Source organism: Azolla caroliniana, unplaced genomic scaffold, assembly GCF_043228905.1.
Source record: "Azolla caroliniana isolate FFs.n. ecotype wild unplaced genomic scaffold, voAzoCaro1.0.p SCAF_21, whole genome shotgun sequence".
NCBI classification, from domain to species: Eukaryota; Viridiplantae; Streptophyta; class Polypodiopsida; order Salviniales; family Salviniaceae; genus Azolla; species Azolla caroliniana.
The window spans coordinates 899,043-922,334 of NW_028230456.1; the positions used below are offsets into that span (position 1 = coordinate 899,043).

General features: G+C 37.0%; 3 protein-coding genes across 4 annotated transcripts; 1 reads left to right on the plus strand and 2 right to left on the minus strand.

Annotated features, from left to right (window-relative positions):
• Positions 1-5,152: 5,152 nt before the first annotated feature.
• On the minus strand, positions 5,153-11,884 carry LOC147850185 (uncharacterized). Of its 2 annotated transcripts, none has more exons than XM_087336738.1 (8): positions 11,768-11,884; positions 10,645-10,885; positions 9,864-9,967; positions 8,770-8,866; positions 8,556-8,689; positions 6,565-7,072; positions 5,754-6,461; positions 5,153-5,663 (listed from the first exon to the last, which is right to left on the minus strand). In XM_087336738.1, exons 2-8 carry the CDS (start codon positions 10,828-10,830, stop codon positions 5,385-5,387), a joined length of 2,016 nt encoding a protein of 671 aa, XP_087192864.1. In that variant the 5' UTR covers positions 10,831-10,885; positions 11,768-11,884; the 3' UTR covers positions 5,153-5,384. The 2 variants fall into 2 exon arrangements, with proteins under 2 accessions (XP_087192864.1, XP_087192865.1); XM_087336739.1 differs by lacking the exon at positions 11,768-11,884 and adding an exon at positions 11,041-11,202.
• Positions 11,885-14,392: 2,508 nt separating this feature from the next.
• LOC147850186 (cyanamide hydratase DDI2-like) lies at positions 14,393-15,389 on the minus strand. Its single transcript, XM_087336724.1, has one exon. The coding sequence runs from the start codon at positions 15,339-15,341 to the stop codon at positions 14,598-14,600; it is 744 nt and encodes a 247-aa protein (XP_087192850.1). The 5' UTR covers positions 15,342-15,389; the 3' UTR covers positions 14,393-14,597.
• A 1,954-nt stretch (positions 15,390-17,343) lies between these two features.
• LOC147850187 (pentatricopeptide repeat-containing protein At5g27110-like) lies at positions 17,344-20,407 on the plus strand. Its single transcript, XM_087336409.1, has one exon. It carries the CDS (start codon positions 17,624-17,626, stop codon positions 20,396-20,398), a length of 2,775 nt encoding a protein of 924 aa, XP_087192535.1. The 5' UTR covers positions 17,344-17,623; the 3' UTR covers positions 20,399-20,407.
• Positions 20,408-23,292: the final 2,885 nt, after the last annotated feature.

Here is a 23,292-nt window from a genome sequence, read left to right on the forward strand (position 1 = left end):
ATGTTTTTTGTAATACAATGATTACTCATAATATGTGAAAGGGACTCTCTTGTAGAGGAATATGGATGTTCTCACAAACACAAATTTGTTCTCACATGAGGTTGTTTGAGTGTTAAAATGGTTCATACAAGCACTAAGGATTGGACTTCACAAACAAGAAGCGTCATCAATAACATATATTACAAACCCTCTAGGCTCTAGGAGACAAATTCACACACAATAGGCATGATTACCTATGGGATATAGCAACAAGCACCGAAGACTAGGAGATGTTAAAATAAAACTGCAAAATTTATCACACAATGTGTCTTAGTTTTATCCTTGAGTTCTCACTTACGTACATTGCAAAGATAGATTACAACAATGGTGGTGCATACTCATAGAGTGTGATTTCACCATTAAATCCCATGTCCCTAAATACGTACAAATACTTTATATCCTACCAATAAATGTGTCGGTCCATATCGTATTACTCGAGTACTTCTTTCCCAATTAACTCCAAACTTCTTGACTAAGCTAGCCAAAATATAATTTGAGCCAAATTTTTCTCATTGTGATATTTACATATCTTTACATATGTGTTGACAACTACCAAAGAAACCATGCAATTTATCATATCACAAGACATTTCACTATGTGGGAAAGAATCCGGAAAACATGAATCAACAAATGCACAAGATTAGCGTGTGAACACAACATACACACATGTCTCGTACACATGCCCTTAAATGATAACAACAATATTGTTATTAATATTAATAGTGACTTAGTTGCAATTCTCATTTTATGTGCATTGCCAATGGAACACCAAATAAAAGTGAAAATAGGCTATAATTATTATGAACATACCTAGAGCCTATAAACTCGCCACGATTAGAAAAGGGAGTGAACGGAATGTCACATATAAGTAAAAGAGTTTGTGTAACCTATTTTAAATACACAGAATTATTAGCCATATTGTCAAATATAGGCAACAATGAAAAACAAAAGTAGTCCCACAACTTGAACTTCTTATTGTGAAGTGAGTGTCTTCATCGATTTATGTTATTGGAGCATGCCATGATATTTTATGAAGAGACTTTATAGGTTCGTATACTGTAATCAACTCTTTCCCTTTTAGATTGGTTGGGTGGATCATGTAGCTTATGGTCTTTTGTGTGAAACCATTAAATCCAATGCAAATCATATGATTTCAGTTTTGCTTCCAATAATGATGAATGCAAATGTATGTGTAATAAGACATTTATGAAAATATGGTTGAGTACTTATCACCTTAATGTTGAAAGCAAATCATTTTGTACAATAGATTAAATGGAACAATAAATCACCGCCGGCCATTAGTGTGATGTTCATACTAGAAGTTGCCAATATTTTTCTTTTGCTTTTATGTGATGGTTTATCACCGGCCTTGACCTGTGTGTCATACAAATATGTTAACCATTTATATGAGTAATAAAAACAAGGGAAAAGTACCAGGATACCCCTGGAAGTTTGTCTATTTACTAGAATGCCCTTGGAAGTTCCAAATTTACCAAACTACCCCTATGTCCAAAAAAATACACTTTATAAAGTAATTACACACTGAAATCTACAAGCCCTATTTACCAGAATACCCTTAAACCTAAACTTATTTACCATAATGCCACTATATATCTATTCTGACCAATTTATACCACTTTTATTTTTCAAAATACATCATAAATCAAACTAAATTATCAAAATTAAATTATATATCAAAAAATTCAATTGAAAGGTCACCTTAAAATCCAATTCTATGAATTTACACCGAGTTATACTGGCTTAATCCGATAAAACCAAAATTTGTGATTGAAGTGACCAAAATTTAATCTTAAAACCAAAACATTTGATCGCACACCAAATTTTACCATTGGGATGCCATTTTGAAGCCAAATTCCATGAATTTGCGGATTCACAAACAATTTGCGGCCAAAATGTTAAACCAAATCTCACGAAAAACTTTACTACCAAAATGTCATTTTAAACGAAATCTCACATAACACTTTGCTATTAAAATGCTATCTTAAACCAAATTTCATGATTTTACACTCGCAAACCAAAATTAATTATCGAAATGTAATAATTACATGTTATCGAAATTGTTTGTGAATTCGCAAATTCATGGATTTTGGCTTCAAAATGGCATCCCAATGGTAAAATTTGGTGTGTGATCAAATGTTTTGGTTTTAAGATTAAATTTTGGTCACTTCAATCACAAATTTTGGTTTTATGGGATTAAGCCAGTATAACTCGGTGTAAATTCATAGAATTGGATTTTAAGGTGACCTTTCAATTGAATTTTTTGATAATTTAGTTTGATTTATGATGTATTTTGAAAAATAAAAGTGGTATAGATTGGTTAAATAGGTATATAGTGGCATTATGGTAAATAAGTTTAGGTTTAAGGGTATTCTAGTAAATAGGGCTTGTAGATTTCAATGTATAATTACTTTATAAAGTGTATTGTTTTGGACATAGGGGTTTGGTAAATTTGGAATTCCAGGGGCATTTTGGTAAATAGACGAACTTCCAGGGGGTATCCCGGTACTTTTCCCTAAAAACAATGTTAATTTTTATTGTTAATATAACATTAAACCAAGAGCACACATGCTTTTAAATCAATAAGCGACGTTCAAACATGCGTGCATCAACATAATACAACAAGAATGTTGAAGGGAAGGGAGGGCACTTTGGACAACACAAACATTACTCCACTTCACCACATTAAGGACCCTTTTTAGTGGGATGATAAGAGTATATAAAGGAATGGATGATCAAAGTAGATTTTCATAGTAGTCAAAGCTTGTCATACATGGAGAGTTGACCATTTGCACATATTTTTTAATTTTAGGGAAGGAGCATCTGAAAGTTTCCCTAAGCAACAAAGTAGCAAATTACAAGAGTTAGTGGAACAAGGCCCTACAATGGCGTAAATCTCAGGGGAACAATCATCTATCATTGAAATCACTCTAAAGGCATCGATTGATCCAAACAGTCATTTTTAATTAGTACTTTCCATTTCCAATATGAGATGTTAAACTCCTATTCAATTGTTGAATTTGGTAGTGTTAATGAATGCAATAGAGGGGGTCAAGGGGTGGAGAAGGAAATATGATGGGCGATGACAGGAATGATGACAATGGGAGAGAGATGGGTATGTGGAAGGTACACCATAAAATAAATGAAGTGAAAGGTAAAAGAAGAGAAGGGATGAAAAACAAGCAACTAAGCCAAACAAAGAATATGAGTAAAGGACATGGCACATTAGATGCCCTTGGGGTTGAACCACAAGGAACAAAAAATGGACTGGAGAAACAACCATCTAATGTGGCAACAAGATGAGCGGAACAACAATACAACCAATTGTCAGAGGGGGGAGCACGAATTTGCAGGAACCAAAGATAAGCAAACACACATAAGTCAATTAGAGTAGGAATTCTACATTAGGGCACCAAAAGTCTAAAGATAGATAGATATTTTTAGTGTCCATAGAGAAGCCAACATTGAAGTGACAAATGGAACCTTTAGCACAAAATTTTTCTTGATGTGTGTCTCCTTCCTAAGAAGGGATATTCATACTTCAAAGCACCAAGTCTCGATGTGTGAATAAGGCATACACATATGAGCTCAACCTTCTAGGTGTTCTCTTTCGTATGATACTCAAGACATCACCCCCTCTTAATATATCATCATAGCTTTCATGACACTCAAGAAGAAGAAGAAGAAGAAGAAGAAGAAGAAGAAGGTGAAACATAATTCGAACCACAACAAGACAACTAGTGAAGATATAGAAGATAATGAAGAGGCTCATAAGAAAGCAAAAGACATGATCAATAGTGCTAGAGTGGGTGTGAAAGAAGTGGGATGGTTTGCAAAATCATATCAACTGGGGATACTACTATTTTGCCCTAGTCTCGCAAAAAATGGCAGAATACACCCACAAATCTCATGAAGAGGTCAACACAATAGAGATGGTTCAACAAAATAGCGCAAGTAAAAGATAGCTCATGTATAACCATCAAAATTTTCAAGTCAACAAAGTGCGACCGACTCATTCACACAAATCCTCAATTATGGTAGATTTGAATCACGTTTCCTCTAAAGTGAGTGAGATGCATGAGCTGTGTCATAGTTGTGATTCTATCACAAACATAGTGCACATGCACAATTGCTTGGTTGAATTGTAATAGCATACATAAGTACCATAGATTTCCTAATAGTATAATTTATGATTGTAACCTCCATTTCATTTGAAGCTTCAATATTAGACATACCAACCATTATGTTTGGTTATATAACCATTTATGAAATCATTGATGTCCTTGCTTATGTCAACATCTGTAATCCCACTTTGTAACATGAAATCGTGTGAATGCTATCTAAACCAAAATTTTCAGAAACAAAAATTCTTAACTCTATGATTATACATTTCCTCTAAGACCATGCAATCGGGAATCGGCTAGTTTATGATGAAGTTTCTTGAAGAAATTATCATTTACTAGTTAGTGAAGAGAAGCAAGAAATATAGCATAAGGGAAGGCAAAGATTACTCAAGATTGAGTCATTCAAAAACATATGTATGCTTCACTTGTTTAAACTTCTTGACATAACCGAACGATGACCCTTGTAAGTCTCATTTTCTCAATGATACAAATCTGAGCAATCATTTGAATGAAAAGAACAGTTCTTCAAGTTGGCATTCTGTAATATATTTGATAAACCCATTATTACCGACAATTTGAGCTTTATGCAAGGGGGTTTATTTTCTACCATGTAACTAACCAAAATTAGGGGAAGTCAATGGATACTTTCTGATGCCAAGAAATATAATCATATTGAAACTTTTGAGCTTCTTGCTAGCATTAACTGTTGGTGCCCACATTAACTGTCAATTTAAATATGAACACTTATTCCACCCCACTTCCAAGAAAAGAAGCTAGCACAATTACCCAATTGGTTTAACCCCAAAAGTCTTGAATGGGTTCAAACTAAAGTGAACACTTAGCCAATTGATTCAACTCGGAGGTGCGAATTGTCACCTATCGAATAAGCAACATAATGTTGTGTGGGTTATGGTTGGGTATGAAGAGAAAATAATAATTTAGGTGAAAAAATAGCCAAATGTGCAAACGGATCCAGCATACATTGGCTTGATTGTTTATATTCTCACTATATAGCTGATTGCAGACCAATTTTAACCCTTTAAATTTGTATTATAGCATTTTCTTAGAAACATGAAGATTGACCATGACAACATTGTGGAAGAGTGAATACTACTTAATACATTAGTACAAAGGTGTAGCATATCCCTGACATCAACACGAGTAAAACAAAGATTGCATTGTAATTATAAAATATGAGGCAGTTCAAGAGTTGAGAATTGCTGCTTCCAACCTGTGTGACTTGATGGAAGTTTGCTTACGATGGAATGCAACAAGAGCCCTAGTAGCGTTTATCAAAAGACGTTGCTCTGATGTTCCTTCAGAATATGTGTGTGTTGGTCCTGCATGCCTTGGCTTCAATTTGAGGTTCAAAATCCCCCTCTTTTGTACACCTTCTAGCACTTGTTCATATGTTGGGCATCCTCTTACAGCCAGGGCACCAATTTGGATCTCATAGTGAAGCTTAACTGAAGTGAAATTTATCTGCAAGTACCACAATGACTAATATATTCAAAACTTATCTCCAGTTTCAATTTCTTTGATGCACAATGTGAAAGAACTCATTTCAATTACCAGGTTAGGTACTACAGATTGCACTGATGATATAGTTTCTACCAATAAATTGATCGTCTTAGTTTGTGCAATCATTACAGCATGAAGTCGTTCTATCTCTTCTGGAGCTGAACATGTATCATGAATACTACCTAGACAAGATTCAATTATTCCTAGAATAAGTTCAGCCAATTCTGGAACGCCCGACTTTTGATAATTAGTCGTGTTGCCTGCCCATTCACAAATTTGTATAAGACCTTTCCATAAATGCATCCATTGGATACTTTCGGACGTCAACTGCCATCCTTGTTGCCTAAGGGCATTGAAAATAAGAGGAATGAGGAGAGAAGCACGATGGAAGAGGTCTGGATCTAGTGAGCCACCTGGTGCTGTGTTCATAATGTCTATAACATAGCGTAGAATAAAACACAAGACGCTATTGGAGCCTACACTGAGTGGCAATCCTGAAATTCCATGGATGGGCATTGTAACCTTGAAATTGTCACTGTCACAGAAGGCGAAAAATTCTAGTGCCTCCTTTGTTTCCACCATGCACCTTAAGAGGTTCAAACCACATTTAACTTTCAGTACTTCAGGAGCATCAGCATCAGCATTTTGCATTTTACACAAAGCCAGGAAAGATCTAATGCACTGCATCCATAATGAAGCTACTGATTGTGTCAAGATGCCAGGGCTCTGAAAAGACAGATCATTTGAACTTGGCCACAACTGCGTGCACACAATCACAATATAGTTTGAGGTTTTATTGACACATTTAGCATCAGCAAAAGGTTCTCCTGAGTATTAGAAAAACATTGATCATTGTCAATACCTGTGTCAATTTCATCAGTGAACTATGATATATAATGGAATATGCCAAGATTACCCCTGCAGTTGTGTTTAACCAGAACTCTTCTTGGCTACTGAGACCAGGGCCAGGAGGGATAGAATCTATTTCTTGTGAGACAGAACCACCTCCAAGAAAGCTTCCCATGAAATTGTATATAGAATTTGACAGTGACCAAATCTGTGAGGTACTTGCAAGTGATAAATCCTGTGGAGTTTCTGCATATGCCATGAGTGATTGTGCAGTTTGGAGGAGAGGTGCTAGAGGAGAAGACGGATGTGCCAGACTATTTATGTAAACGTTTTCACCCTCTCTCCATGAGAGAAGTAGGATGAATATTAGGGTGGCATCAAGTTCAAGGCACCTTCTATCACCAGACAGCTTTACTGACAAAGCAGCAAGAATGGCATTCATTATATTGTTTTGAAAGAAATAACTTGCAACAACATTTGTGTTTACGTTATCGGTCATGGTCAAAATGGTAAAGTAGAACCTGTAGAATATACACGATTTTCAGATAAAAGACAAACAACTATTAAAAGTCATCAGAAAGCATGAAAAATGACTTCACACAAATGGATCTAAATTAAAGTTCATAAGCATGTCTATATTGCAATCCTACGGACATAATCATTATGGGAGATAAAATCTGACAGGAATCCATCTGCTATCGTGAGGAATATTCCATTTAACCTTTCTCCATATTCATATCATGCCCTCAGACAATTTGAGGTTTCATGGAGTTTTATTTCTTTCCCATATTTCAAATGTATATTTATTAATCACTACATGGTGTTGGCTATATGGCAGGCTTTTGTGTTTAATCAGACTACTTTTGAATGTAAGCAAACCCTCTATTATAAAGGAATTTTGTGCATTCTATCCAAAATAGAAATGTAACTTCGTATGAAAAGGACAAGGATCATTGTCCACCTAATAAAATAGTAAGAAGATACTTGATGACTGAAGCGGAAGTTAAGAGCAAATAGGCATTGAAGAGGAGATATCCAGGCAGAGTGGGCGATGGATCAAGTCTCCTCCTATCACCCGCACCTATAAAAGCTTGGATATCACCCTATTTGGGCATGAAAAAGGAGTGGCAAAGACAGAAAAGAAGGATTTGGAAACTATTTGTAATCCACCGCATAGATTATCAGTGATATTAACTACTATTCAGTACCATCCCACCTCTGCCAAACTCTTTTTCCCCTCTTTATTCTTAAGTAATTAATTCCATGAGCATTGAGTGTCACCTAAGTAATTAATTACGTGATTAAGTACAGTGTGCTGTTAAAACTTAAGTGTCTGAGAGAGTGATCGTCCAGCCATTATGCCATGTGCTGTACGCTTCAGCTGCCTTTGGCCGACTTGTTAACTGACAGACCTAAATTGTGTGGCGCTTAGAAGACATTATGGTTTATACCTTGTGACCAGCCTCCTTGTTAAGAACTCGACCTCACCGGTGCTGCCCAAGGCCAACCACGGATGGCCTATCAAAGACCCCACAATACCACAACCAGCACATGGTCTATTGTGCAAGGAATTTAATGCAGAAAATGAATATGTTTGTCCGTGACTTGATTGATTATTGTGGTTTTTTGTGCTCTTCTAAACAACTAAATCTGCACATAACAAGTGTGGGATCTGTATGGTGCTCAAAATGACGTATTAAGAGCTTCACTTTGAACTTGATACCCAAAAATCATACAGCCATTATACAAGTTGAAAATATCTACTTCCAGTTAAAGTGTAAACGAGAGTAGCTTTACCACTTCATCAAACAAAATTAGAGTTGTTTATCAATTATCACAATCATGATTCTGTGAGTATTATCCCCCCCCCCCTCCCATAACCATGAAAAATCAATACAGCTGTAGTATACAAATATACTTCATACATTTTAAATATGAAAATAAACCTTATATTTACCAAATTTCATTACTTTTCACCATTATTTTACATCCTCACACATTTACCTCAAAGATAAGGATTTCACAGGGATAGGGACATCGTCTCTCTGAAGTAAATTTGAGACTCTATTGATAAGTTTTGCAAAATATGAATCTGCATTTTCCATAGATCCAGCAATCAAACCAATCACAGTAAGACCCTGTACAGAAATACAACATTACAATACACGTGAAAAGGAAATTCCCGTGGCTGCATAATTATCGATAGTAGGGTACATACTTGTTCACTGAACCTTTTCTTGAAGATTTCCTGGAATAGTACCATCAAGGTCTCCAGTGCATGAGCGACTCTGATGAAATTTCCGTCATCCAAATACCTGGAGAGTTGAAGATCAAAACATGAATCACATAAGATGAATTTCAGTCTAATCAATTCTCCACATCGATGGAATAAATAAAGCTTCAATTTTATAAATAGAGAGAAGAAAAACATAGCTTCCAGGTTCCAATTATGCTATTTACATTCATGAATACCATATACAGCTTTTAATTGTTAAATAACATAGCTTCCAAGACGTACCGCAAGACTCATGGCTAAATGAGTTTTGTATGCTATTTGATTATCTTAGTCAGAAAATAACTGACACATTACTTGTTAGCCAAAAACGCACTGTTAGATGCAGCATATATAGTCCAAGCCTTCCAGAAAATAACATAAAATTTTCGACTGCTTGAAAACTGAGCTCTACATCTTGCAAATCCTTGCTTGCCAATTCTGGCATAGAAACATTTAGAAATGACACACGACTATGAATTTTCTCCATAGCAAAAGAAACATAGTATACTCTATATCAGCGCCAGTTTACTGTCAGAGACAGAATCAGTATAATGTTTCAGAGTAAATGCAATACTCATGTGATTATGAATTTTCTCCATAGCAAAAGAAACCTAATATACTCTATATCGGCTCCAGTGTACTGTCAGAGACAGAACCAGTATAACATTTTAAAGTAAATGGGGTAATCATATGTGAGCTTGATTGCATTAAATAACTCATGCATACAATACTATCATGACACAGGTTTTTTATTTTCTCTTACAAAGTACTATATTAATCAAAATATATTTATTTCCTGAAGGATTAGGACAAATCACAAACTATCTAGAGAGTTTGGACGAGCCAGTAGAGTACACAAGATATCAGGCCTATTCTGGGACAGGTTTATGATTGAGACAAAAGCATATACTACCGATTCAATATTGCTTGCATTAACTTGTGCAGTTATCATTGTGAGCATGGTGTGCAAAGATATTGCACATTACAAAACGAGTTGTTCAGGCAAAAATGAATATGAATCTATATCTCCAACTTACAAAGAGCAAGTTCCGAAAAGCTCGTTCAACACCAATTTCAAGTCCTTTTTTAGCTGTACTTCAGTAAGGTTTGAAATGCTTTGTATAAGAAATACTTTGTTTACCTGTATAAATGTAGAAATAGCAACGCTCTCATATGGGAAGTTAGGATATTTTGATACATAAAATAAAATTCATATCAATCGTTCATTAAAATGTGTAGAGTAAGACAGGTTAAAAGGTAGATATAAAAAGATGTTCTTGAAAGATAGAAATGAGTGTGGAAAATGTTAAGGTTAAATAAATAATAGCATACAATCAATTAGACACATGCACAAGAAGATTTATTATAGATCGTTGCGCAAGGACCAAGTGGTGTATTATTATTCTGTTGTACAAACAAGGCCACATTACCCTTGTTTCTTCAATGTCAAATCTTTACCAACGAATCTTAACATAATCTTTTGTATTTTGCAGTATGTAAGAAATAATATGCAAAATGATTAAATATATTCACGAACTATGCTAAAAAGATAAGGCAAATGATTAGCAAAACATATTTTAATAGCTTATTTATTAGTTTTCTTATTATACAGCAGTATAGTGCCTAGTTGAGGTAAAGAGAAAAATTCGATTTCAAATTATAAGAAACCTACAGTAATGAATGGGATCCCAATGAGCACCATCTTACACTTGGGTATTTATGATAGATCAATAAACCAATCAATAAAGCAAGGATAAGTAGGTAGATTATCCTCTCAGCCATAACAGGCATAATACCAGGGAATATAAAGCCACTTACTTTTAGTAGCAACAGTTCATCCCAAAACCTTGTCAATGCTGCCTGTCCTTGGATTCCAGAATCTTTCCTTGAATGAATTAAACTGCACCCTGAGAAAATCTCCTTGTATAAATGCACAAACTTCTCCTCCAAAGGCGGCTTGGTTCTTTGATTATTAGACATCATTGATTCCTGTGATTGTTGCATTGTTATTTCAGTGATTAATGGCCAAATTCATGAATGCAATGAGCGTCTTACAAACCTGTCATGAAAATATTTTATCAGGATATCACTTACATACTCTGATTAACCCCAACCACAAGTTCATTGTACTCGGGACATGAAACTATACAAAAATGACACGAATATTAACTTTAAATTGTTATTAAAGCATGATAATAATAATCTTATACGTACCATATGGCTGCCAAAAATGAAATTCGTATGTTACTAATTTGAAGAAAACAAAATCTAGTATCCAAGTTCTTTTCATTGTCCGAAATTAGCTAGTTGACATCAAAATGTTTGTTTCTTGGACATTAAAATGTTGAGTACTTCCACATGGTCATGGAATGGTTCCTTAATATGAAAAAAAAAACACTTTGTGCCTTCCACCTAAGCTGCGCAAGAAGAGCTCGAAGCCAATCCCAGGGAACAGTGAAGCTTCATAGGAACCATAGAAAATTTCTCAGAACTTCATCAAAATGCTTGTTATTGAACTTCAACTTTCAAGGATTTCCATACACAAAATCCTTGTGTAATGAGTAGGATATGATGCATATGGCGAAGAGATTTCGTACTTTTCTGGTTACTTGAATTTCAAAATCTTCAGAATTTACAGCATAGTAATAAGAGGAATCCATAATGCAAGAGATCAAAAGAGCTTTATGTAAAACAATTGTGCAATGATACATAAGATGAAGTGATTCCAAACGCAGTTCAATACCAAATTGCTTCAAAATCTCAAAAACAATTTGCATGCCTATGCAAAACTGGCAAAAAAAAAACAATTTTCAAAAATCTCAACAGTCTGTTTTCATGGTTATGGAAGACCGATCTTCATGCAAAAAGAAAAAGGAAAAATTGCGTAAATATGTGAATGCGCGCGTGCCATGATACATCAGAATGAGAAATTTTGGTTTACCTTGGTCCTACACAGGTGAATTGTCTGTGTCCCTTGTACTTAAAAAATCTCCGGGAGCCGCGAAGAGCCGTCTCCTTCGTTTAGCTGTCTCCTGTCTTCTTCATCTTCTGCTGCCGCTGTCTGCTTCTTCCGTATCGCCTTCTGTCGTCGGTCTTCTGTCTTCTTCTCTTTCAAAGACTATTAAGGCCTCCTCCGGGTTTCCCAGTTTAGGAAATTGTGGCCTGAGGTTTCCCGATTAGGAAACACGGGCCCTTGGAGTTTTTTTCCCCGAAACATGGTATGTATTTTGCAACAAACACATAACATATGTATGTGTGTTTGTCCGGCCGTTTATTTATCACGAGTTTATGGTGTTTTCACGATGAGGAAATAGACCCTCGGTGTTTTTCTTCCGAGTCATTGCATCGAACACCCTCTACTCGTCGACACATTCCTCACATTTTGCGGTCATGTATGTATGGTTGCTTGTTTAGTTGTTTATTTGAGCCTATCTAATAGGGTCACTTGTTACATACCCCTCCCTCGCCTATACAAGATCAAACCCTCTCATATATACTGCGATCGTAGCCTTGGGTTACTTTTGTACAAAAATTCAGTTGTATGCCCACCACTAGAACCATTTACCTTCCATTTTTTTATTTTTTTATTTTATTGTCTTGGGGGTCGGAGGGGGGGAGATCTTCGAAGATGTGCTTTACACTACCTCATATGAATTAGGTATCCTCTTCTTCTATATTACATGCTTGTGCATATTGATGAAGCGAAACACACATATGTTAAGAACTTATTGAAGTCTTACCCTTCCTTAAAGCAATCGATTTTTCTTTCCCACACCCCTTGACTATAATACATAGGATAACTAAATCAAAAAGTGTCGGGTATCTTCTTATGTCTTTCATAGAAGTAGCTTTCCACGTATGGTGTCGTTGTGGTGATGTTTTCCCTTGTTAGTTGAGTTCTCCTACGTCTCTAATCTTATTTGAATAGAGAGAAAAGTTTATAGTGCAACTTGAATGTTTCAAGAGCAAAAAGGTGTATATTTAAGTAATGAATTGTTACGTCAGAGATAGAAACATTTTTCCTTGTTAATTGTTGTCTCCTTGCCTTCCAAACATGTGTATTGTGCATAAAAAAGATAAACAAACTGATAAACAATCTACTTTTTCCTAATATTATTCGATGGGACTAGGCGTTATGAATGGGAGATAAATTCTAAACCCCTTGAGTTCACCACACAAAACATTGGGGGGAGTACATCATGTCATATCCATTGTATGGAACGTACAAACCTACAGTGATCATGTAGAGATGTGTTGAGAGGGTAGATTTGATAAGTGGATAAGGTAGATTTTGATATGGCAAGGTAATGAGTGCGCTACAAAATTCTAGCCCTTTTTACTGCTTAAAACATTCATTAGGATTTCCTACTACAACTACAAATAAACACAAAGTCCACAAGAAGAAATTGTGGGACATAGACCAATAGATTCTTAGGATAATTAATGCATTTATAATCCTTGATTAAGCATGCTTAAGAAAAAGCGGTGGTGCTAAGTAAATCCAGTTAGTGCAGACGAACATTAGTAAAGGGCACCCATTGCATTTTCATAAATAATGAAAAAATGGAGGGTATTTTCCGAAATGCTAGAAACAAATTCCATGGAATCATGAGCTTCTTCTAGAATCGATTCTTTTCAGAAATATGCTCCCGTGGAATCATGATCTTCTTCTTCGATCAGTGCTTGTCAGAAACATGTTCTCATGAAAGCATAATCTTCTTCGACGATCAGTTATTTTCAAGTGTCTCCTCCGTGGTAACATCAAGGTACGAGAATCAGAGTTTTTTTGATCCAGTCGTTGTAACCATGAGAAAATCACTATAAGCAATGCTGTCCACCAATCTAGATCTAAAAGAGAATCAAGAGAAACATATCATAAAGGGACAAACTTGTAGTGAAGATCTTGCGTTTATTTCATTACTCAAGGCTTGAGCCTATAACAAGGACTTTTGCAAAGGCATGCATTTACATGCCAACATCATGAAGAGAGGTTTACTCCAAAAGAGCCTGTATGTAGGTAGCTCTTTGATCAATATGTATGCGAAATGTTGTCACTTTGCAAAAACAACACAAGTTCCTATGCAAATATGTTTTAGTTGGCAATGCTTTGGTAGATATGTATGAGAAGTGTGGTCAGCAAGTGCTTGAATAGCTTCCAATCTGAGATGTTGTCAGTTGGAATGTCCGTATTGCCGGATATGCCCACAAAGAGAAAGGTCATGAAGCATATATTGTTTTGAAAGGATGCAACATGAAGCTCTATCTCCCGATTCCGTGCCCTTTGTTTCTATCTTGAAAGCTTGTGGAAGCAATGGTCTCATCATCAAAGGCAAGCAAATTCATGAGAAGATTGTAACTTGTGGCTTGCTTGAAACACACAGTGTGCTCGGCACTGCAGTGGTGGATATGTATATAAATTGTCACCCCCTTATTACCACATCTTATGTGGCCTAAGTATTACACAAGCTTTTGTATTAGGAAGGTTTTCTTATAATTTAAAATGCCTACATGATGACCCGTTGATCATGGGAAACATTAACGACAAAAGGTTTTGCTACTTCTAACATAGAGAAACGATCAAAACTATATTCCCTTAAAAAGATACGGAAGATCACATCATTGAGTCATCGTTGAAATCAATTACATCGATATCCGAACCAAAAAACAAGGAAGGAAATTTGTCAAACATAAGCACTATTTTCAGGTCGAGGAACTTAGATACTTTGAGAGGAAACAAAAGTATGTGTGGCAATATTTCTCGGCGATCGGAGTTAGTCCCACTTGTCGTATGCCTTGAAGACTGGGTTGCGGCGAATGACTGTTTGAATGCCATCAGGCACAAGGAGTAAGACACTAGTGCAGAATCGTTTCACATGGGCCTCTTCTACGAGTGTGTCAGCGAACACCTTATTGAACTCGAGGCGAGGGTAAGCCTTCACGACCTCCGCCACAGTATCGGGGTGGATGAGCTCCGCGTAGTAGCCGAGCGCATCCAATTGCGCCCCAAACCGCAACATCTGACCCTCGGGAGAGAAGCCGTAGCTCCCGGCGTCGACATCCTTGTGCCTACAGATGGATTCCATGACCGTGTCCCCGAGATGTGGCGGGGCCCCGGCCACGTCCACGAGAAATGTGCGCGCTGCCATACCCCCGTGCAGCTCGAACGAAACGTGTGACTGCTGGAACGCGTGGCTTGTGCACTTCACGTCGTGCAGCAAGGCCGCGAGGTAGAACGTCTCGGGGTCCCACCCGAGGTCGGGGAAGATGTCGGTAGCGATAATGGTTCCAAAGTAGTACGTGCGGAGGCAATGCGAGAAGATGGAAGGGGGGAGCTCAACCTCGGCGAGCTTCGTTGCCGCTTTTGTCAATGGGGTGGATGGAACCGGAATCGATGACAGCGGAATGTGTCGCGGCTGGAGCTTTCCATCTGCCACTCGTTGCAATGCGTCGGTCACCTCTCTCTGAATGCGGAAGTAGTCAAACTCCCCCCCATTGGGGTTACCATTGGATGCCATGGTATATATATATATATACAAGTTGTGTGTGTGTGTGTGTGTGTGTGTGTATCTTAATCCAGTTACAATACTTCAACTTCTTTTTCAATGTCTTCTTCAACAATATAGGTATTCTTCTTCAACTTCTTCTCTGAGTGGATTCTTGCTTGTGATGCCATTACATCCTTCGCCTCATCTATATATAGTACACACACAAACCAACCAACAGAGACAAAAGAAGCCAAAGAAGAAAGGTCAAAAGTAAGGGTGGGCTAACAATATTGACCCTTCCAACTAAAGGCCTGCCATCAAATTTCAAGTGATCAATTCCCAATCATCGTTATCAATATAAATTGTGAATAGTGTGCTTGGCATGTGAATAGTGTGCTTGGCATGTGAATAGTGTGTTTTTATTTGATTCCTCATGGTGTACTCCTACTCATCGTACTGCGTTGACAGGTTCACATACCACATCATTCATTCTTGTGCTTCGCAATCAAATCAGATGAAGCAAAATGTTTTCAGTTTTTTGTCTGTCTAGTTAACAATTTTGTTCCTTTAGGTGCACACATTGTATACAATTTCGTGACGAAATAAGAAAGGCCATGTCACCTATGGACAAGTTGAACATTACGCCTCATTTGCTTACCTTTCTTTGTGAAGAGTTTCTTTCAATGTTTTATTTTGGTAGATCTCATGTGTGGGTGCATGTTTGTATATAATGGGCAACTTCTATAAATTGGATGAATTGGGTTTCTCATGAAGTCATTCTCATAGTAAAACATTTGACTATTGTGGTTTCTTCATTTACTCTTAACCAAAATCATGTGCATGTTAGATGTGATGAAGAAATTGTTATGACCTTCCACTTGATGGCCTAGGAAGGAATGAGCGCATGCTTTATAGCACATCCAAAAGCATGTATGCATGTGTGTAGCCATTTATTTAGCCTAGCTACTAGGGCCCACATGGTACATACCCCTCACCTATACATGACGATACCTTGGGTAATACCACAATCATAGTGTTGAGCTACTTTTGAACAAAACTTGGTTGTATGGCCAACGCTAGAAAGTTAATCCCGTTCACCTTCCCTTTGGATATTCTCCTACGATGCCTCGTATGAATAAGGTATCTACTTCTTCTAAATTACATACTTGTGCATTTTGATAAAGCGGAAGACACATATGTTAATCAATTGATTGAAGTCTTGCTCTTCCTTAAAGCAATTAACTATTCTTTTATACACCCCTTGACAATAATACATATGATAACTAATGTTCAAGCAAAAGGTGTTGGGTATCTTCTGATGCCGTTGAGAAAAGTAGCTTTCCACATGTTGTGTCGTTGCGTTGTTTCTTTTCCTTGTCAATTAAGTTCTAGTGTATCTCTCATCTTTTTTGAACAGAGAGAAAAGTTTCTAGTGCAACTTGAATGTTTCAAGAGCAAAAAAGCGTATATTTTAGGCATGCATCGTTTTGCCAAGATAGAAACATTTTTCCTTGTTAATTGTTGTCTCCTTGAATTACAGAGTGGCAATGTGTATTATACATCGAAAAGACAAACAAATTGATAAACGTTGTACCTTTTCCTAATATTATACGATGGGACTGGGCATTTGTCTCATGGTATGAATGGGAGACAAATTCTAAAACCCGAGGGAGTTCACTACACAAAACATTGGGGGGAGGACATTGGATCATATCTGTTCTATGGAAGGTAGATATAGAAACATACAAATTTACATTGATGATGTAGAGAGGTGTCAAGAGGGTAAATTCGATAAGTCAAGAAGGTAAATTTCGATATGGTAAGGTAATGAGTCCGCTAAAAAAATCTAGCCCTCTTTTCCGTTTAAAATATTCATTAGGATTTTCTCTTGCAACTACAAATAAAGGCAACGTCCTTATAAGAAATTTGTGGGACATATCATAACTGACATATTCTTAGCCTAATTGATCAATACATAATCCTTAATTAAGAATGCTCATAGAATCCACTTAGGACCGATTAACATTAGTAAAGGACATTGTATTTTTCCACGAACGCAAGGGAGATCAAGAGATGTCATTTTCATAAATACTAAAAGATGGAGGGTATTTTCATACATTCTAGAAACAAGCTCCATGGAAGCATGTGCTTCTTCTGCATTCAATTCTTTTCAGAAACATGGCCCCGTGGAAACATGATCTTCTTCTACGATAAATTCGATTCAAGTGTCTTCTCTGTGGTAACATCAAGGTAAGAGAATCAGAGTTTTTTTTTATCCAGTTCATGTAAACATGACAAAATCACTATAAGCAATGCTGTCCACCAATCTAGATCTAAAAGAGAATCAAGAGAAACATATCATAAAGGGACAAGCTTGTAATGAAGATCTTGTTTTCATTTCATTACTCAAGGCTTGTGCCAAGAACAAGGACCTTTGCAAAGGCATGCATTTACATGCCGACATCGTGAAGAGAGGGTTGCTCCAAAAGAGCCCATATGTAGGTAGCTCTTTGATCAATATGTATGCAAAATGCGGTCACTTTGAAAAAGCAACACAAGTTCTAGAAGAGATTCCGATCCGGAATATAGCATCATGGAATTCTATCATCGCAGGATACGCCCACCACAGCCGAGGACACCAAGCATTGCATTGTTTGGAATACTTAGAAAGTGAAGGATTTTCTCCAAACTCAGTGACATTCATCTGTATCTTGAAAGCTTGTGGCACCACACATGCCTATGAAGATGTAGGCAAACAAATCCATGAGAAGATTGTGAAGAGTGGGTTCCTATGCAAAGATGTTTTGGTTGGCAATGCTTTGGTAGATATGTATGCGAAGTGTGGTGCTCTTGAAAAAGCTCAACAAGTGCTTGAAGAACTTCCGATCCGAGATGTTGTCAGTTGGAATGCCCTTATTGCTGGATATGCCCACGAAGGGAAAGGTCATGAAGCGCTATATTGTTTTGAAAGGATGCAACATGAAGCTCTATCTCCTGATTCCGTGACTTTTGTTTCTATCTTGAAGGCTTGTGGAAGCAGTGGCCTTATCATCAAAGGCAAGCAAATTCATGAGAAGATTGTAAGTTGCAGCTTGCTTGAACGACACAGTGTGCTCGGCACCGCGCTGGTGGATATGTATGCCAAATGTGGTCTACTTGAGAAATCACAGAATGTTCTAGAAGGGCTTCCTCTTCGAAATACCATCTCTTGTTCAGCATTGATTGCCAGATACACCCAACATGGTCGATGTCATGAAGCTTTGAATTGTTTTGAATGGATGCAAAGTGAGGGTATCTCTCCAAATTCGGTAACTTTCATTTTGGTTTTGAGGGCTTGTGGCAAAATACAAGCTCTGGACAAGGGCAAACAAATTCATGATGAGATTGTACAGCGCAACTTGCTGGAAAATGATAGTTTACTTGGCCATGCTTTGGTAGATATGTATATCAAATGTGGAATGCTCTCAAAAGCACTGAGTGTGCTCAAAGAGTTACCTATTCAAGACACAGTTTCTTGGAATGCACTCATTGCGAGGTATGCTGAACAAGGGCAAGGTCATGTAGCTTTGAAATGTTTCAAACAAATGCAAAGTAAGGGTTTCTCTCCAGATGCAGTAACCTTCATTTGTGTATTGAAGGCTTGTGGCCTTTTGGGGGCCATAGAAAAAGCCAAACAAATTCATGACGATATTGTGAATAGAGGCTTGTTGAGGAAAGATATTGTGCTTGGTACTGCTCTAGTGGATACGTATGCTAAATGTGGTGTGTTAACAAAAGCGAAACAAGTGCTTGAAGAGCTTCCTGCTCGGAATATAGTCACTTGGAATGCACTAATTGCTGGGTATGCCCAACAAGGGCAATGCCAGGAAGCATTGAATTGTTTTGAATGGATGCAAAGTGAGGGCCTCTTGCCAGATGTTTCTACCTTCACTTGTATTTTGAAAGCTTGTGGCCAAGCAAGAGATATTGACAAGGGAAAACTGATTCATGAAGAGATTTCAAGTAGGGGCTTGGTGGGGAAAGATAAAATTGTTGGCACTGCTTTAATAGATTTCTATGCCAAATGTAGCATGCTCGGAAAAGCACACGAAGTGCTCGAAGAACTTCAGATTCGAGATATAATATCATGGAATGCATTAATTACAGGATATGCCCAACTAGGACAAGTTCACAAGGCACAGAAATGTGTCGAACAGATGAAAAACGAGGGTCTTTGGCCAGATTCGGTCACTTTCATTTGCATCTTAAAGGCTTGTAGTAGCACCGGAGCTATAGACATGGGCAAACAAATCCATGGTGAGGTTACAAGTAGAGGCTTGCTAGAGAAGGATATCAGCCTTGGGAATGCTTTGGTGGATATGTATGCCAAATGTGGTAAGCTTGAAAAAGCACAACTAGTGTTGGAAGAGCTTCCTTTTCGGGATGTTGTCTCGTGGTCAGCATTAGTTGCAGGATATGCTGAGCAAGGGCAAGGGCAAGAAGCAGTAAGGTGTTTAGAACACATGAAAACTGAGGGTCTCTCACCTAATAGAGTGACATTCTTGTCTGTTCTAAGTGCATGTTCTCATGGAGGGCTCTTAAATGAGGCCCAAACGCTTTATACTGATATGACTGGACAACTCAACATACCTCCAAACACAGAGCATCATATGTGTATGGTGATGGTTTTTGGATTGGCTGGCCATTTCGATGATGCTATGTCCGTGATTAGAGTTATGCCATCGTCTCATGATCCTACGTTGTGGCTTGCACTATTGGGTGCTTGTAAAAAATGGGGAAATGTGAAGCTTGGGAGGTTAACTTTTGATCAGATAGTACAATTGGATAATAGTTGCTCCACAGCATATGTCCTTATTTCGGACATTTTTGCCATGGCTGGAATGCATGAGGATGTAGAAAAGATCAATGCCTTGAGGCTAAAATATGCTACTTGGAAGAAACAAGGAAACAATTTGGGGGTTGATACGAGTGGAAATGTTCATGCATTTTCTAGGAAGGATATACAACACTCTTTAAGTAAAACTATGTATACAAATGAAAAAGCTATTACATGCAAAATGGCAAGTGTTATGGTCACAGTCTCCTAATTGCATATTTTTACTGAGTTATTAAACAACATTAATTAATTTAAACATGCAGAAGGCTAGATTTCTTAGTCTGCACTCCCACCCCAAGCCCAAGCCCATCAAGTTAACTAGAGGAGTGGGCACTATTGTAGTTTTGGAGCATATGCCAAGCTATCCTCCATGGTGGGTTACGATAAGTCAACATAGGAAGATGATATATAAGATGTGGCCATTCATGAAATTAGGTATTTGATTACTAGAAAAAAAAGATGAAAATGATGTCGGGGGTGTCTAAATATAGGCTACAGTAGAAACTGATTCTTCTTAGTAGTGTGTCCACACTAGATCTCCACTTCAAATCCAGGGATATTTACATGTGAGACATCATTGCAAGGCTACCTCCCAATGTATCATGCTATATTAATCATGATAGTCACTAGTAATTATAAGCGCCTTTGTAGAGATGTCTCGTGCAAAACATAATCATTAGGAGGGGTTCCTTCTATAAGCCCACAATCATGTCCATGCGATTGTAAGTTGGAATTATTTGTCCGATCTAGGAGGAGGAATAATCCTTCCCACATTAAGGTTTTGATATCATTTTGCGTTCTTTAACATATCTAGATGGACGATGTGCTCGAATGCTTTGTTGGTGCAAACATGAAAGCGTCATGCACAACCACTACGTATAGGGCATTTGTGCCACATCCTTGCAATTTCATTATCATTTACACCACTTTTGTTTCTACAATCATATCCCATTGATGCATCCGAGTGTATGATTGCAAGCCATATGGGTTACAATATCTTCCCCCATCCATCACATTTCACTCTCAAAGATTGAAATGGATTGGTCCATCATCATACCTTGTTGAGATCCCTATAGTTGCATTTCCATGTATGTGTATGAGGATCATAACTTAGGTTCCATGATGGGTAAACACATAGTGCAATTACATAAACTTTTTCATCAAGTGGATTTTGGGAATGAAGAAACACTAAAAGATACTTCATAGATTTCAAGAACCTCTATGACATTCTCACCGCCCATCCTCATTCTCTCCACATCCTTTTTGAAAATTTCTCGCATTCAAAATGTGCAAATCGATTGCTATATTCATTGGTAAAAATGTTGAACATTGAAAGCCACTACTAAACTCCTTGTTGAATTAAGCGTACAAGCACATATTTGAAATTAAAACCCTAGGAAGTTTTTCTTGGATTTGATCTATAGGCCTATTATATCAAGTACTTTGATCACACGGCTAAGGTATATATGTTGCAAGCAATACTGACCTCACATCAAAGAGGTGAATATCATCAAGAGAGAGATTACATAGTGCTATTGTATTAGAAAATTAATATAGCACATTGTATTTATTTGACATTAAGATCGTCTCTTGTATTCTCTTTCTCTATTTATGTTATAACCTTTCTATTCAAATGTAACTAACATTCCTCGCATACTTCGTGAAAAATGTCATATTTGACATTTGAGAATGATATAAAAAATGTCTATGTAATCTCATTAGTGTCTCCCACACCAACTTACTGATGCCACCATATGTTAACCATGATATCGCTTGGCCGCAAATATTTAAGTCCACTTTGGACCACGGTTCAAAACATCAACACCCACTCCATTGCCAAATCTAGGCCATCATTCTTGACATAGGAGGCATTGTTTTAGAAGCATGTCCACCTTGGATTAACCTAATAAGAATAACTTGAGAAACCCCAATTTAGTTTCTTTTCTTTGATCGCATATTTTTTTAATCATATTCTTCAAATCTTGTAACCCTAGTAAACTTTTTTAAAATAATACATAGTGTAAGATTAAAAATTTGAGCCCCGATTTGTAACCATATGAGTAGCTACGATTCGAGCAGCTTATCCACTTTATTATTGTTCTTGTATAAATTAGAGAAAGAAACTTTTAGTTGTAATCTCTTGTTGCGTCTCATAGGCCCTTTTATGCCAAAGACTATACCTTTATTATTGAATAATATATGTTTCTTTTAGTTGTAATCTCTTGTTGGGTCTCATGAGCCACTTTGGTTCCTAAGGGGGCTTGAATGCATCTTTGTTATTCAATAATATAATTTCAATCATGACAACGCATCGAAAACTGCTCTCCTTAAATTCAAAATGCAATGGAAGAGTTCACATAGTAAAAAGATTTGCATGCTAGGATCACATCTAAGGTGCTTAAGAGTATGTACTTCCAAAGCATCTAACCAAGGTTTACATAACATTGATTTTTTTCTCCACAATAATGCCCCCCCTATGACATCTCTGAAATATGCATGTGAATGGCATCCCATCAATTCATTGTCCATGAGAGAAACTATGCATCCTCAATCTAAACAAAACATAATGCTAGTTTTTTACATTTTGAAACATTTTTCACTTCTATGGCTGGAAATCATTGACAAAATTTTCGGTAATGTTTAATCATATAAAGTAGTTGAAAATCGTCTATAACTCCGTCAAGTCGATGTTACCCATGATCACTACGATGATGACCATTGTGCCATTCATCCATTTTATTCATCCACAAAATGTTGTTGGGACCATATAATATACAAAAATGCAAAAGACAGAGATGGGTCGTCCTCTTAATAAGATGATGGGTTCCCAAATCTCATTAAGACTATTGCAATCATGTTGATAAGGGTGTTGTCATACTACATTCATGTGTATTTGTATGAAGATCAGGATCTTACTACTAAGTGCATAATGAGCATCTATAAATAAGGAAACAATGTAGTGTTTTTCAAGGCTTAATGTAATTACACGTTTCTATTAAATGGCTTATCAGATCAGAAATAAGTTGCATTATGTTAGAGCTGAGACCCACGAGAATATGATCGGATACATGCATATCTATGTCTTAAAAATGAACTACAAGGAAC

Excerpts from the sequence above, each read along its gene's own strand:
- LOC147850187 (XM_087336409.1), top strand. The coding sequence starts at position 17,624 with ATGCTGTCCACCAATCTAGATCTAAAAGAGAATCAAGAGAAACATATC.
- LOC147850186 (XM_087336724.1), bottom strand. The coding sequence starts at position 15,341 with ATGGCATCCAATGGTAACCCCAATGGGGGGGAGTTTGACTACTTCCGC.
- LOC147850185 (XM_087336738.1), bottom strand. The coding sequence starts at position 10,830 with ATGCAACAATCACAGGAATCAATGATGTCTAATAATCAAAGAACCAAG. Across the intron at positions 7,073-8,555 it reads GTGAAATCCTTATCTTTGAG|GTTCTACTTTACCATTTTGA; the intron begins GTAAATGTGTGA and ends TATATTCTACAG. Across the intron at positions 6,462-6,564 it reads CACTGATGAAATTGACACAG|TTGTGGCCAAGTTCAAATGA; the intron begins GTATTGACAATG and ends GTGTGCACGCAG.